The sequence below is a fragment of the Athene noctua genome, chromosome 1 (genome assembly GCF_965140245.1).
Source record: "Athene noctua chromosome 1, bAthNoc1.hap1.1, whole genome shotgun sequence".
Classification (NCBI taxonomy): Eukaryota; Metazoa; Chordata; class Aves; order Strigiformes; family Strigidae; genus Athene; species Athene noctua.
In genome coordinates, this window is record NC_134037.1 from 107,915,483 (window position 1) to 107,928,011 (window position 12,529).

The following is a 12,529-nucleotide window of genomic DNA, read 5'->3' on the forward strand; positions in this document are numbered from 1 at the left end:
TGCCCCATCATTTCTGACATCATCACACTGGAGAGCAAAATCAAGCAAGGTTTACCCTCTTTTCGCTACTTCTCACCATGATGAACACAAAGGCTGATGGGTTTTCTGCAGCAGACAGCAAGCCCTCCAAAATCCGCATTCATGCATGCAGCAGCGCTGCTCAGCCTTACCAAAGCAAATGCATCAGAGCCTCTGCAGACAGTGACTTACTCAGGGCTGCAAGGGCTATCCTTTGGCTTAAATAAGAACCAAATGCAAGAACTTACATGGCTGTGAATTTGATCCTGATTCAAGGCAGCATATGGCAGCTGAGGCTGAACCAGAGAGGATGCTGTGTGTCACGCTGGTATGGCAGGCCCTTTCTCCAGCTGGAGATGTTTGCATCAGGCCATTTAGCATAGGAACAAGAAAAGAATAGTAACAGAGAAGACCAATTTTGAATCGGATCCTCCATCCCCTCACGCTTAGGAGAGCTGTGTCCCAGGTAGGCAGCTGGCACTCTCCCCTTTGCTGAATAACCTGTTTCCCAGGCAAAGCACCAGCACTATTAGTGCTTATGGCCACAGACACGAGCTGCAAGGACCAACTTTTTTAGTCAGCCCTGCTGCAGCTAGTTTTGCTGCTCAGGCAGGAAACAAAGAGGTTTTCTAACTACCTCCCTGCTCTCAAACTACCTGCACCTGCAGTTCATGGAGAACAGCTGGAAGAGGTTGAGCCCAAATGTAAAGAAAGGGGGGAATGAGGGAGACTATCTTTGCTAAGGGACCTCCTTCATCCTGGAGCACAAAGGCTCCCCACCAGCACATGATAGTCTCTCTGTCCAGCCACTCTCCCTGCAGCCCCAGCAGCAGTCACAGTCTGAGAGGTTTTGCCACCTGGGCAACATATGCTGCCAAGGGCATCTCAGCAAAAGGACCAATACTGATCATAGAAAAGAATTTAAAAAAAAAATCACTTCCAGTAGAAAAATAATTTAATAAAGGGATAAGTTTCAAGAAAATATCTGTATAGTAACAACATTTTAAGTAAAATGTCCACAAAAATATACACGTTTAATGTGATTATACATAAGTTTTCCAACAGGTCCTGATTTAAACTTGGTTCAGTCCATGTAGGTTTTGTCTAGGAAAAACCTCCATTGCTATCAGACTTCTTGGGATATATCAGTTTGTACAACAGAATCATACAAGAAATGTTTTCTAAATCATTTTAGGCTCATACAAATAAACTTTAGAGATGGTAACGGTCCAGAAGAGATCAGGTTGTATCATATTATTAAAAAAAAGTAAATACAAAGTAAGCAAAAGTCAGTCACCTAAGGGACACTGTCAGGCAGAAACATCAGCCCTACAATAAGCACCACACTTAACACTGACACAGCTGGATAAAGGAGGGGGATGAAGGAAAGATGAGCAAGGAGGAGGGGGAAATCCCAGGAGGAAGATTCCCAGGAATAATGGAACTGCTAAAGGAGAGGGCTATAGAGAGGCCACAGAAAACACACATGAAACCAACATATTTCTAGAAACCGGACAATTCCGTAACATAGAAGGTAAGCTACTGGCAGGAAGATGAAAAGGAATCAGCAGAGAATGTTTATTTCTTATTTTTCCAAATGGCTACTGAACCATAGAAGGAACAGGTCTGTCTCAAAGAGCCCTCATCAATAGTGCTAATTCAGCTGAACAGCTCCAAAACTGGTGCACTTCCAGGAGAGAAAAATCCGGTTACAGAAATTGAAGGATGCAAGAGTACAGTAGAAAATAAAGAAAGCATGTTCCACCAGCAGAGGACAGGAACAAAACACTGAATCCAAGCTGAACAAGAAATACCAGTTTTGTCAAAGGGAGATGTACACTACAACAAAAAACAAAACAAAAAAAGATCAGAACAAAAACCCATCCCACAAAGAAAATGGAAAACTGCTGAAGAAATAAAAAGGACACACATTTGCCAAAAGATTTTGGTTTATAATCAATTTTTTTTTTTTACATAGACAACTGAAACACACCAATATTTTGTGCGAAAAATATTTTTAAATAAACTTTGCTCGGTCTCGATTTTTGTACATTCTGATATACATATGTAACAAGGTTTATGGCACTGTAACCAGGATCAAAATCATATAAAGGAACAAAATAATTGCTCTCATTTAGCCTTTCTGAACCAAGCTGGCTGCTGTTGCACTATTAGACTTTAAATTTATCTTATTATTAGTGGGCAGCCAACTCTAATTGGTTTGAACACTCAAAACAAACCCCAAATTATTATTGCACAAGAAGCCAGTGAAGGCATATGGCATAGAATGATCAAAGTCCCTTACTGTTAAAACCTTACACCCCAAAATAGAAAAATAGAACTGGAACATGAAACACGCCAAATAAACTTTTTTCTTCTTTAGTTTGAGTCAGGAGTGTGAAAAGTGCCTTGCAGACTTTTTAAGCTGCTCCGATTTCCTTTGCATCGGTGAGCATTTTGCTAGGTTATCTTTAGCAAAGCCTTTGCAGAACGAAGGCCCTTATGTTTCAGGGAGGGGTTTTTTCGCTTTGTTTTGGCTGTTTGTGTTTCATCTTCAACTTAGGTTTCTTCAGTCTATGAACCTGCACAGACTACTTAGCCATAAACTCTACAAGTAGCAGGAGAGGAAGGAAAAATAACAGGAAAAAAAGCCCAATATTTCTTCTTCTTGTTTTGATTTTATAAAGCACTCCTTTTGCTCCAAATCCTCCCTGCTCTGCCGGCATCTGGGAAGGAAATCACAACAGCATCCCAAGCACGGCAAAGTTCTTAGATCTTTTAAAAACCTTTCCTACAAAAAAAGGTTTTTATTCACAAAAAGTTTGCCACAACCCCCCCCCCTTTGAAAGCTAAAAAGAAAAACCCACAACCCACCCATCACTGCCCCAAATCAAGTGAAGAATAGGTTAACCCCTTCATTGAGCGCCTCCTCGCAGCTTTGCTGTCACACGACAGTCTCTACGCCGATCAACTTTGGTGTGAGGATTCGTGGTGTAACACCGTTGTTTAGATCTTCTTCAAACTCCAGTAACTGCCCCATAAAGTTAAGGTTAGGGGAAATGATTGGTCGTTTGCCTTTTACAAATTTATAGGCATCCGTCATGGTCATGCGCGTGTGCTTCATTAAGTACGCGATAACTATGGTGGCAGATCGGGAGACACCAGCCTGGCAGTGGATGAGGAGACCTTTTCCACACTGATGAGCTTCCTCTGGAAACAAGACAGACAGAAGAAAATAAGATTTTTTTTTCCAGTTTGTAAATTAGAAAAAGCTCAGTGCAATTAAGAGTAACTTAATGTGAATAGTCCCTTTATTTGACTACAAGCACAGCAGCATCTCCTCCCCTTCCCCTCCAATCCCTCTTCCTTTGGTATTTCAGAGTTACTGAATGTGAAACACAGGCCAGTCCAACACTGAAAATCCTCACATTAATTTTTATCTCTATTAGATGAACCACACACTGAAAGACACTGGTGCGCTGCACACATGCACTGCCAGGGGGATTTATTTAGGTCAAGTCCCATGACGAGGCAGCTCAGGCTCCATATCCACCTCTCCCAACATCGCTGCGTTACATTGGCATCTCAACCTCCCTTTCAAAGCAGGACACCACCTTTTCAAAACCAGGTATTTTCAGATTCGATTCATAATAATACACCTGTTTCGAACCCCTACTCTTCAAGGCTTTTACAACGCTACTCTCGTAATGAGCTTCAACCGGGCACTCTGCTGTGGTGTCTCTGCAAAATCAGGGGCTGGATCCAGTTTATACCTCATCAAGACTTCAGTGGTAAGATACCTCACATTCTGATTCCTCACTTTCTGCATGTCAAGCTCTGTGTATTTTGACTTGGTCACCTTCAGCGGTGCTAAAAAGGCAATTTGCCATCCCTGTCTTCACAATTCAAGCACAGCATCGCATTCTGCTGAACAATATCTCTCCAGAGTGTCTCACTGGGAAAGTGGAGGGGAAAGGATGAGGTGGAGAGGGAGGGAGGAAGGGAGGCAGACAACAACAATCACACACATGCTCTCCACCAAGATACACCACTTAGAGGGATGCAACCTGGGCAGGATTCAGGGATGACAGAGCCTCTAGAACCACATGCTAATAGGAGATGAGAAAGAGTCACTACCATACCATCCTCATCTCCCACAGCCTGCTTTTCAAATAGATGATAAAACTTTCAAGATGTGACACTTCAATTTATTTCTTTTGTTTTAAACTGCAGGAGGAGCATGAATTTAGCAAATTTTGGCATGAATCCAACCCCACCAAGAGTATGGTTCATCCTACCACACATGTTCAACCTGTATTGTGAAAGCATAAATGAAGCCAACTTCCCTCTAGACCTTTTTGCCAGTTAGATTTCAGAAAGCTGAAACTCTTAACACATTTTGACACACTTTCCCAGAGAGTTTTTGATGATTTCACTTCCTATGGCTTTAGTCTTAGCTAAACCTGGGTTTGGTTGTAGTTTTTTCATGACATACTTAAAGAAACATAGGCTAATCATCTGCTGTTTAAACATTTCCAAATCTTCTCAAATGCAATTTAAAGTTTACCCCAAGGAAGGGAAAGCTTTGACTATTAACTTACCCAGCTGGCTAAATTTGCTACAGAGAAAAACTCTCAATAGAGAAATATTTGTTTATTAAAAACAAAGACAGACCCTCAGGCTGTAATTATTAAATGGGAAAATAAAATAGGTTTTGAAACACTTTCTAAACCTTTTCAGGGCAAGGCTGCTTTCTCTGCCCTTGGTAAGGTCATAAACCAAACACTATCTTTTAGTGGTTTTGAGAGCTCTAATCCTGCAGTTCATAGGGATGCTGGGTGAAGAAGTCTCCCTCCCACCCACCAAGTACCCCAACAGAGCTTTGCAGTTTCTCCATGTAAGTTTAGCCTATTGCATCTCCCCATCTTGTTGAATCCAAAGTTTAAGGTTTTACTGGATTTCTTGACCCAGATTTTCTTCCCAAAGGATCAAAGGCAGATTCCCCCTCCCCTGCCCTCAAAGAAGGTTTCCCTTCACCCAAACAGGGGTGTGCACCTTCCCATGCACTCAGTAATCAGCAGATTCAGGAGCTGACAGCACTACTGGTAGAGCAGGGATTGGGTTAGAGACACTAGTGAGAATTTGGTTTAAGCAGAGATCCTTTAGTCTTCTACATTGTAGAGGACAAGTCCAAGGGCTCATGGTAGAAGCTCTCAGTGGCAAGACTCAAGCTTTAATGCTGCACTCCATGTGAACTGCAGCGTAAGCAGTGATTTGCCTTATCACCTTCACTAAAGTAGCATGGCTACAGACCGCATGCATCAGCGCACAATGACTCCCTGCCAACCGAAACACAGCCAGACTAAGCTGACAAGCCGTCTGCTTCAGAGCAGCGAGTCCCTGCCCAGCCATACGGCAGGGGCAGATGGGCTCTGAAGAATATGCTGAGCTTGGACCTCCTGCCCCAGGGCCCAGCCCTACAACCGGGGCCCAAACCTTGCTGAGTCTGAGAGCAACTCCACAGAGCCAGCACAAGCAGGCTTGAGTTTCAGGAGCCATGTACCCATACCCTGATTCAAGGGCCATAAATATGGATGGTTTGAGGGCAGAGAGGGTGACAGCTCTGCACCCACTTCAGCATGGGGTCAGCTAAAGACCTAAGCTGTGATGCAGCAGAGAAGCACACTTCATTTGGCTAGTTAAAGAGATTAGCCTAGTGTCAGCACAAGAAAACAAAATTATATGTCAGTGGTCACCCCCACATATTCCAGAAAACCTCTCAGGACACATACTTGTGCTGGGGAAGCAAAAGTGGACTATGCTACAAAAGCTGTGCCACAAATACATGTAGAGGGACAATGGAAGGTCCTCAAAAGCTGATGTCCTCACTGACCAGCCTTGCTTAAAGAGGCCATCTAGCTTTAGCCTGGATGACCAACCAGAGCTGAACGTACCCCTAAACTCAGCTGAGGGTTATGCTGCATGGATCATAGTAAGGTTTGGAGCAACATGGGCAACGTTACTGGGTCATTTCTTTAGCAACCTCCCCAACAAGCTGTGTGTCTGTGGTAAACTCAGCCTACAGGGTTTACAGGCTTATTAATACAAGTTTTCCTCACAATCCACTCATCCACACATACACTCTGGAGTTATAAATCTAATGATAGAACAAATGAAAGTGTGAAATTTTGTCAGTTCTCTCATGAAATTAAGTTAGGAAAGACTCGGCCATCATTAAGAATAGCTGCTACAAAAAACTAGCTGGAAGCCACTGTGAAAACTAGGAATGCAAAGGAATCAAGAAGAGGAGGTGCCAGGTCTCAGTTTTCTGGGGTTTCCTGAATTTGGAAGCCTGGAGGTAGGCATTGCCATCAATGGATAAAAATTGTACCTCCAGGCTACTTAAATGGATATGCCAGAGATGAGAACAAATAGAAATATGAGGTGCTCAGCATTTCTGACAACCTAAACAAAAGCAAATATGGTCTTCCGCAGCCTTCAGGGTAGTTAGCAAAGCATAAAATTCACCCTAGGTTAATACAACAGGTAAAAAACCACAGGAGTATTTCCAGTCAAGGGTAATTACCAATGAACTCAAAAGCCTCTTCAAAATACTGCCTGAGATTCTGCTTGTTGCTATCAGTGGCTGGAAGCCGCTTGTAGTTGAACATGCCTTTCTCATAATGGTACAGGGGCAGGTGGGTGGTCACATTGATTACGTAGCCTATGTTCATCCTCTGCATTTTCTCCAAGTCCTGAGCATCGTGCTCATTTCCGAGGAAGAGGAAGGGCAGGATGGGGGTGAGCTCAGCATTCTCGATGTCCGGTGTGGTGGGGATGGACTGAGGTAGCGTGGGGGGAACAGCAGATGCGCCGCCCCCTCCTCCCCCCTCTGGGCACTCTTGCAGCTGGAGGGAGTTATCGCAGAGGTTTTCATGGTTCTGCTTGAAACCGCTGAGTCCTCCTGGGAAGAGAGAGACCAAGCATATATTTTGGTTAAACATCCCGAGGTTGGCAACGCTTTGGACACACCTTTCTTCAGAGCACATGCTGGGGCCACCAGGACTGGAGCTGGCTCTATTGTCCCTACCACCATTATTAACAGTGACTGATGTTGAGCACGGCTGCCAATGGCAAGGGTGGCATGAATCAGTGGTGTGCATTGTCCTCCCCTCCGCAAGGCTGACAGTGCCAAGGAACAGGCTCACAGACAAACACAACTGTGCAACATCCGTATGCTGGGGCTGCCTCAACTATGAGCCCATGGGAGGAAGGGAAAAAAAAAAAAAAAAAAAAAAAAAAAAAAGAAGAGACAAAAGGCATCTTTCCAAGAAGAAAAACATCACCAAGATGATGAACAAATGGGTTATCACCACACCAGAGCAGTGAGCCAGCTGGGACAATCTTTTAGCTTTACCTGTCCTCAGCAGATTTGCCTGCTGGGAGCAGCTCTGTGGGGCATCCCCTGATCCAACGCCCCCGAGGAGGGGTGGGTGCAGCTCACGCCAGCATTGCTCTGAGGGGAACCCTACCTATGCGACCGTGGGGCCGAACAAAAGAAAGTCGCTCCTTGTAACCAAACAGACCGAGGCGCTCACTTAACATGTGGCAAACAGCTCTCCTTTCTCTGCCCCGGCTGCCTGAAAATATCTACCAAGAGCTATTTTTAGGACATTAATATGGATTGGGAAATGGATCCGAGGGGGGAGGGAGAAGTCACTTTTTTGGCTCGTGCCTCCCCTGGCTCTATTGCACATCTTGCTGGCTTTTTCAAACAGCATTTCCCCCACACACCCCCCCCCCCTTTTTTTTTTTTTTAATCATAAGGGCGGCTCCGCAGAACTGGAGCAGAAAAGCAGACCTCCTTTCTACACCTCATTCGGCAATTACATCAGCCCCAGGCTCCCCACCTGCCCGGTTTCCATAGCGATTACACAAAGCACACAATGACATCAGCTGGCATGACATCAGCTCTTTGAGCGCAAACAATACAAGAAGAACTACTTTGTGTAAGGCCTTTGGTAGGAGGCAGCGTTCCTGGGAGCCGCTGATGTAATGCTAACAGGTGGCTCCTCCAAAAGAAAAAGGCGGAAAGAGGAGAAACCCAATAATATATTCCCCCCGCCTCGCCCCCAAAAGCGCACGTTTATGTTGTACCAGGATACTTGGAGTCATGCACCACATCGAGACAGGCCAAGTGTTCAGACTCAATTGCACTTTGTTAAATGCAAGCCAAAAAAAAACCCACAACCAGGAGGGGGGAGAGCTACGCTGAAGTTACTAGAAAGAGCTACACTAGCCAAAATAAATGCTGAATGTCACCATCCCAATAAAGTTATTCTTGAAAAAAGGAAAAAAGAGGTTGTCTTTTCCCTGCTCTTTCACAGTGATCTAGAGAAGGAAGATTTTAAAACACACTGTCACACAGACTCTGGATCACACACAGCAAAAGGCTTTCACGCCAACATCTTGAGTGCTGCTACTCCACATGTCCACACACCTGCCCATGGGGTGGGACTCACCCAGGGACCATCTCGGTGCCCTACACAGTACTCGATGGGCACGAGGCACTCAGTCTACGTTACAACCATCTAAGTCCCTCTAATACAAGTGCCCTTTTAAATGTGCAGACTTTTATTCTTCACATGATGCTAGTGACTCATCTTCCCAGAAATCCTCCAATTGCCCACAAAACAAAGTATTTCCCCCACCTCAAAAGCATGCTTGTCTTCAGCTGTTTACAGAACACAGAGCAAACATCTGCCTTAATCTCTACTCACAATGCTGTTACAATAGGGGAGCAGGATGGAAAAGTGAGCAAGGACAAAAATCTGAGCTCAGCTGCCAACTGCACCCCTTTTCAGACCCTGTCAAGGCCAAGTCTTCTCAGTCCACTCAAGAAAACAAACAAGACTATGGTCCCCAAACTGAAGATGTCTGAAATCTCATCCAAACAGACAGCCCCAACCTAGAGTCTGGGCTAAAGGCTAAGTAAGCCCTAACTCACATTCCTATCCTTCTGCATAGGCAAGCAATCCATTCAGGCTAAATATTGCTGGTTAAACAATAACCAGAGCATGCTGGGATTCCTAAGAAAACCCCTGAAAAATAAGTTGCTTTAGTGACTCGTGCTTATAACAGAAGCTGTTTTGTGGTTGAAGCTGTTCGAGCCTTTCCAAACCTGGGACATGAAGGAAGCGTTACAGAGGGCAGTAACACAAAGTGTAAAGAAGCAGCACAGTCTGGCAGAAGCTCTTCACTAGCTCAAAAGTAAGGTGCATTTTAAAAGCAGCTTCTCACCTGCTATTTGCCATATGCAAAAAGCCTTCATCTTATACAGGCAGCCAAAACACATAGGCAATACAATACATTCACCAGGAAAGACCATTAGCATGCATAGCTGTGCAGTCTGAGTGACAGCCATGAAGCCCAGACTCAGCTGTGTAGCCACCTTCAGTGACAAACCAGAAAACCAGCAGCTAGATAAGCCACCAGTATTCACTTCTACAGAATGTCATGGTTGTAACCTGTCTCTTCTAGCTTTAAACATACCGTATAGCTTTAATAACCAAAGTACAGCAAAAAGCCTGAACCTCCCAGTCAGTTTGACACAGCCCACCACGTGGATGTGGAGAACATGCCAAGTGCTTTTGTGCACACTCTGCTCCAAAACGGCTGCTGGGCAGGATTTCATGGGGGCTAAACCTACCCAAGTCTGAACGAAGATGGACATGCAAGGATCCCCAGCACACTGGGGAACCCAAGATATTTCTATTATAAGGAAATTAATCAAAGCAGGACCCTTCACAGCAGGTGGCCTTGCCTGCATCTAGTGGAACACAACAGAAGACTGAGGGCTCCTGCTCACTACTGATGCAAGAACCAAATATTTTTGCAGTTATCACTGCATGACATCTCCCAGCGTCTTGCCCTGCCAGAACAGTTAGTGAGCAACAACAGACTCTGGATTGTCAGAGACCTCAAAACTTTTAGGAAGTTTCAAGTCAGCACCGTACATGCTCCAGCTATTCACACGTGTTTGTTCAAGTTCTTTGCAGCCATCTGCCCATAAACATCTCTCTTAACGCTCCTCAAAATCCCCCGCCTAGCAGCACCCGGGCAGCAGCTGCACACAGATTTCCCAGCTCTGAAGCCACCCAGGAGCCTGGGGCTTGCACCAGCGCTGTGAGGCCAGGTGAGCAGCTGGGCAGGAGCCAGAGCAGCTCTTAACAAATTAAAAAAGACAAGCAGCATGGTGCCTGCATGAAAATCATGCCAAACATGGTGTCTGTCATATGCCGTCAGAAGAGGGCAAACACTATGCAAAACAGGCACAAGAGGTATGTCAGGAACTAGGCAACCAGCTTTTACAAGAGACCATGACCTTGCACTAGAAACAACTACCTTCAAGGAAAGCAAGAAAAAAAACCCTTACCCGCACACATTTTATACAAGTGGGTAGGGGGTTTTTGTTTGTTTTTTTTTTGGGGGGGGGGTGTTTTGTTTTAAAAAAGAAGATTGAGAATTAAAGTACTCATGAGTACGGCAACACCCATCCTCCTCTGCGTCTTCTCTGACACCTCTTTCAACCATCACTGCTGCTCTGTAGCTGTGTGACTATATGCAAACTAGGATGTGGGTTTACAGTATGTTTTGTTAGATTTGCAGCATGTTTCCTAACTGGAAACAGGCTCTTACCCCACAGTAAAGGGAGTAAGTGACCTTGTTCCCTCTATAGTGAGAGCTTACAGAGAGACATTTACTGTGAAATACCCTCACTATAAAGCAATACCTTTGCATTACCTCATTGGTGTGGCCATACTTTGTTCTGAGCGTGACAGGTACTGGGTGTTCCTGCTACAATTACAAACAGGAACATATTTTTATACATGACAGACTGCAGATGCAGGACCCACATTTAGACAGAACACGTGGTCCCAGGAGACAAACAGACCTTTTATACAGCTTTCAAAGCTGTCCAGTCGGATTTCTGGATCCACTCATCTTTGATTACAATACCACAAAGCCATCTCAAAAAAATAAAACCAAAACCACACAGGCACATGTGTAACAAGAGCAGAAATCCCAGGGTGCTGTGAAGTATCAGCAGAAAAGATGTTTGGTCTATAGCTTTCCCTCCTCTTGAGTTGCTGGGCTCTTGCAGGGGGAGCAGCAGAAAATTTGGCGATACAGGGGTTCCGGCCTCCAAAAGCTTCACTCGCTCAGGAATCAAGCCAAGTTTTAAAACACCCTCTCAGCACACACGCTGTCAGTACTGACACAACAAACCAAGCCCCTGCGGCTACGTTTGAGTGTGCTTAGGGTCAAAATGTTACAGCGAGCATTTGGGGCGCAGGATGTAGATACTGGACAACTGGTGCGTATCTGTTTAAGATGACGCTTTGAAATTGTGCAAGCACAGCCTGTTCCTTTAAACCTGTGACCTCATTTATTTACATTACTGCAGAAAAGCACTGCCAGAAGCAACAGCTGATGACAGTCTCATGTATTTTTCCACTAAGACAACAATTAAACTGCTCCTGTGTTATTAATGAACAGATGACTTTGTGTCAAGTTGATTCAAAGTGCAGGATGCCTCAAGGTTAAGCAAACGTGACTCCAGCATGTAAAAATAGAGGCCAGGTACTGTCCAGACACTTTGTCCGGCCAGTGCTTATGTACCCTTCCTCAGCCTGGCAGGAGAGTCCAGGCCCCACAGCCATCCTCCTGCCATGCTGCCATCAGTGCCTGAAGGTCCTGCTGCAGGGTGGCACACTGGTGCTGAGCCACCACTGATTTAATGACAGTATTCAGGCTGCTCCTGTACCATGGGCAAGGCATGCTATGGACTGTAGCACCACGCTTGAGTGAGATGCACTCACCTTTGAGCACTGTGCTTGCTTATCTTTTTTCCTTACTGTCACATATTCCTCCCCTGTGGCTCAGGCTACAGTTCCTCCTGGCTTCAGAAGGTTGGTAGGACTGCTTTCCTTTTGCTGACCTTCACACACCAGGTTACAGAGGGCTGAGGCTAGCTCAGCTTATCTGGAGGCAATGTCTTGTCCCCAGGTCACCTATCTATTGTAGGAGTGCTTTCCCACACAAGGCGAACCAGTGAACTCCAGCATGGAGACACCCCAAGGGACACTGCTCCCCTCTGACACAGGCATGCTATTAGCAGCAAATCCATCACAGATTGCTTCCTTCCACCAAAAGAAAAGCAGCTGTACAGGCTGAAGCAGAATTCAGTCAGTATAAGCCAAATCCACTCCCAGGATGTGGACAACCATCCAGACCATGTCTTCATATCACCAACCAACACAGCCATGTCTGCAGAAGTTTATGGCTATGCACAAAGGATCTTGTATCTGGGCCATAACAAAACTGAAGGCCCACTACTTTATCCCCAACACCACCAGATGACATGGAAAAAGGAATAGCAGGAGAAAAGCACTTAACACTTATTATTTCTTCTGCAGTACTCCTTTAGGCTCAAGCAGGTGCAGGTCTA

The 12,529-nt window shown here is 45.1% G+C and overlaps 1 protein-coding gene across 5 annotated transcripts in view; it reads right to left on the reverse strand.

Annotated features, from left to right (window-relative positions):
- Positions 1 to 955: 955 nt before the first annotated feature.
- The window catches only part of DUSP10 (dual specificity phosphatase 10), a 29,120-nt gene continuing 17,546 nt past the window's right edge, over positions 956 to 12,529 (reverse strand). For all 5 annotated transcript variants that reach the window (XM_074897263.1, XM_074897264.1, XM_074897262.1 and 2 more), the window contains exons 3-4: positions 6,605 to 6,982; positions 956 to 3,228 (exon numbers count right to left, since the gene is read on the reverse strand). In XM_074897263.1, the coding sequence (XP_074753364.1) occupies positions 2,963 to 3,228; positions 6,605 to 6,982 (644 nt within the window). In that variant the 3' untranslated portion in view covers positions 956 to 2,962. The remainder of the gene's footprint in view (positions 3,229 to 6,604; positions 6,983 to 12,529) is intronic.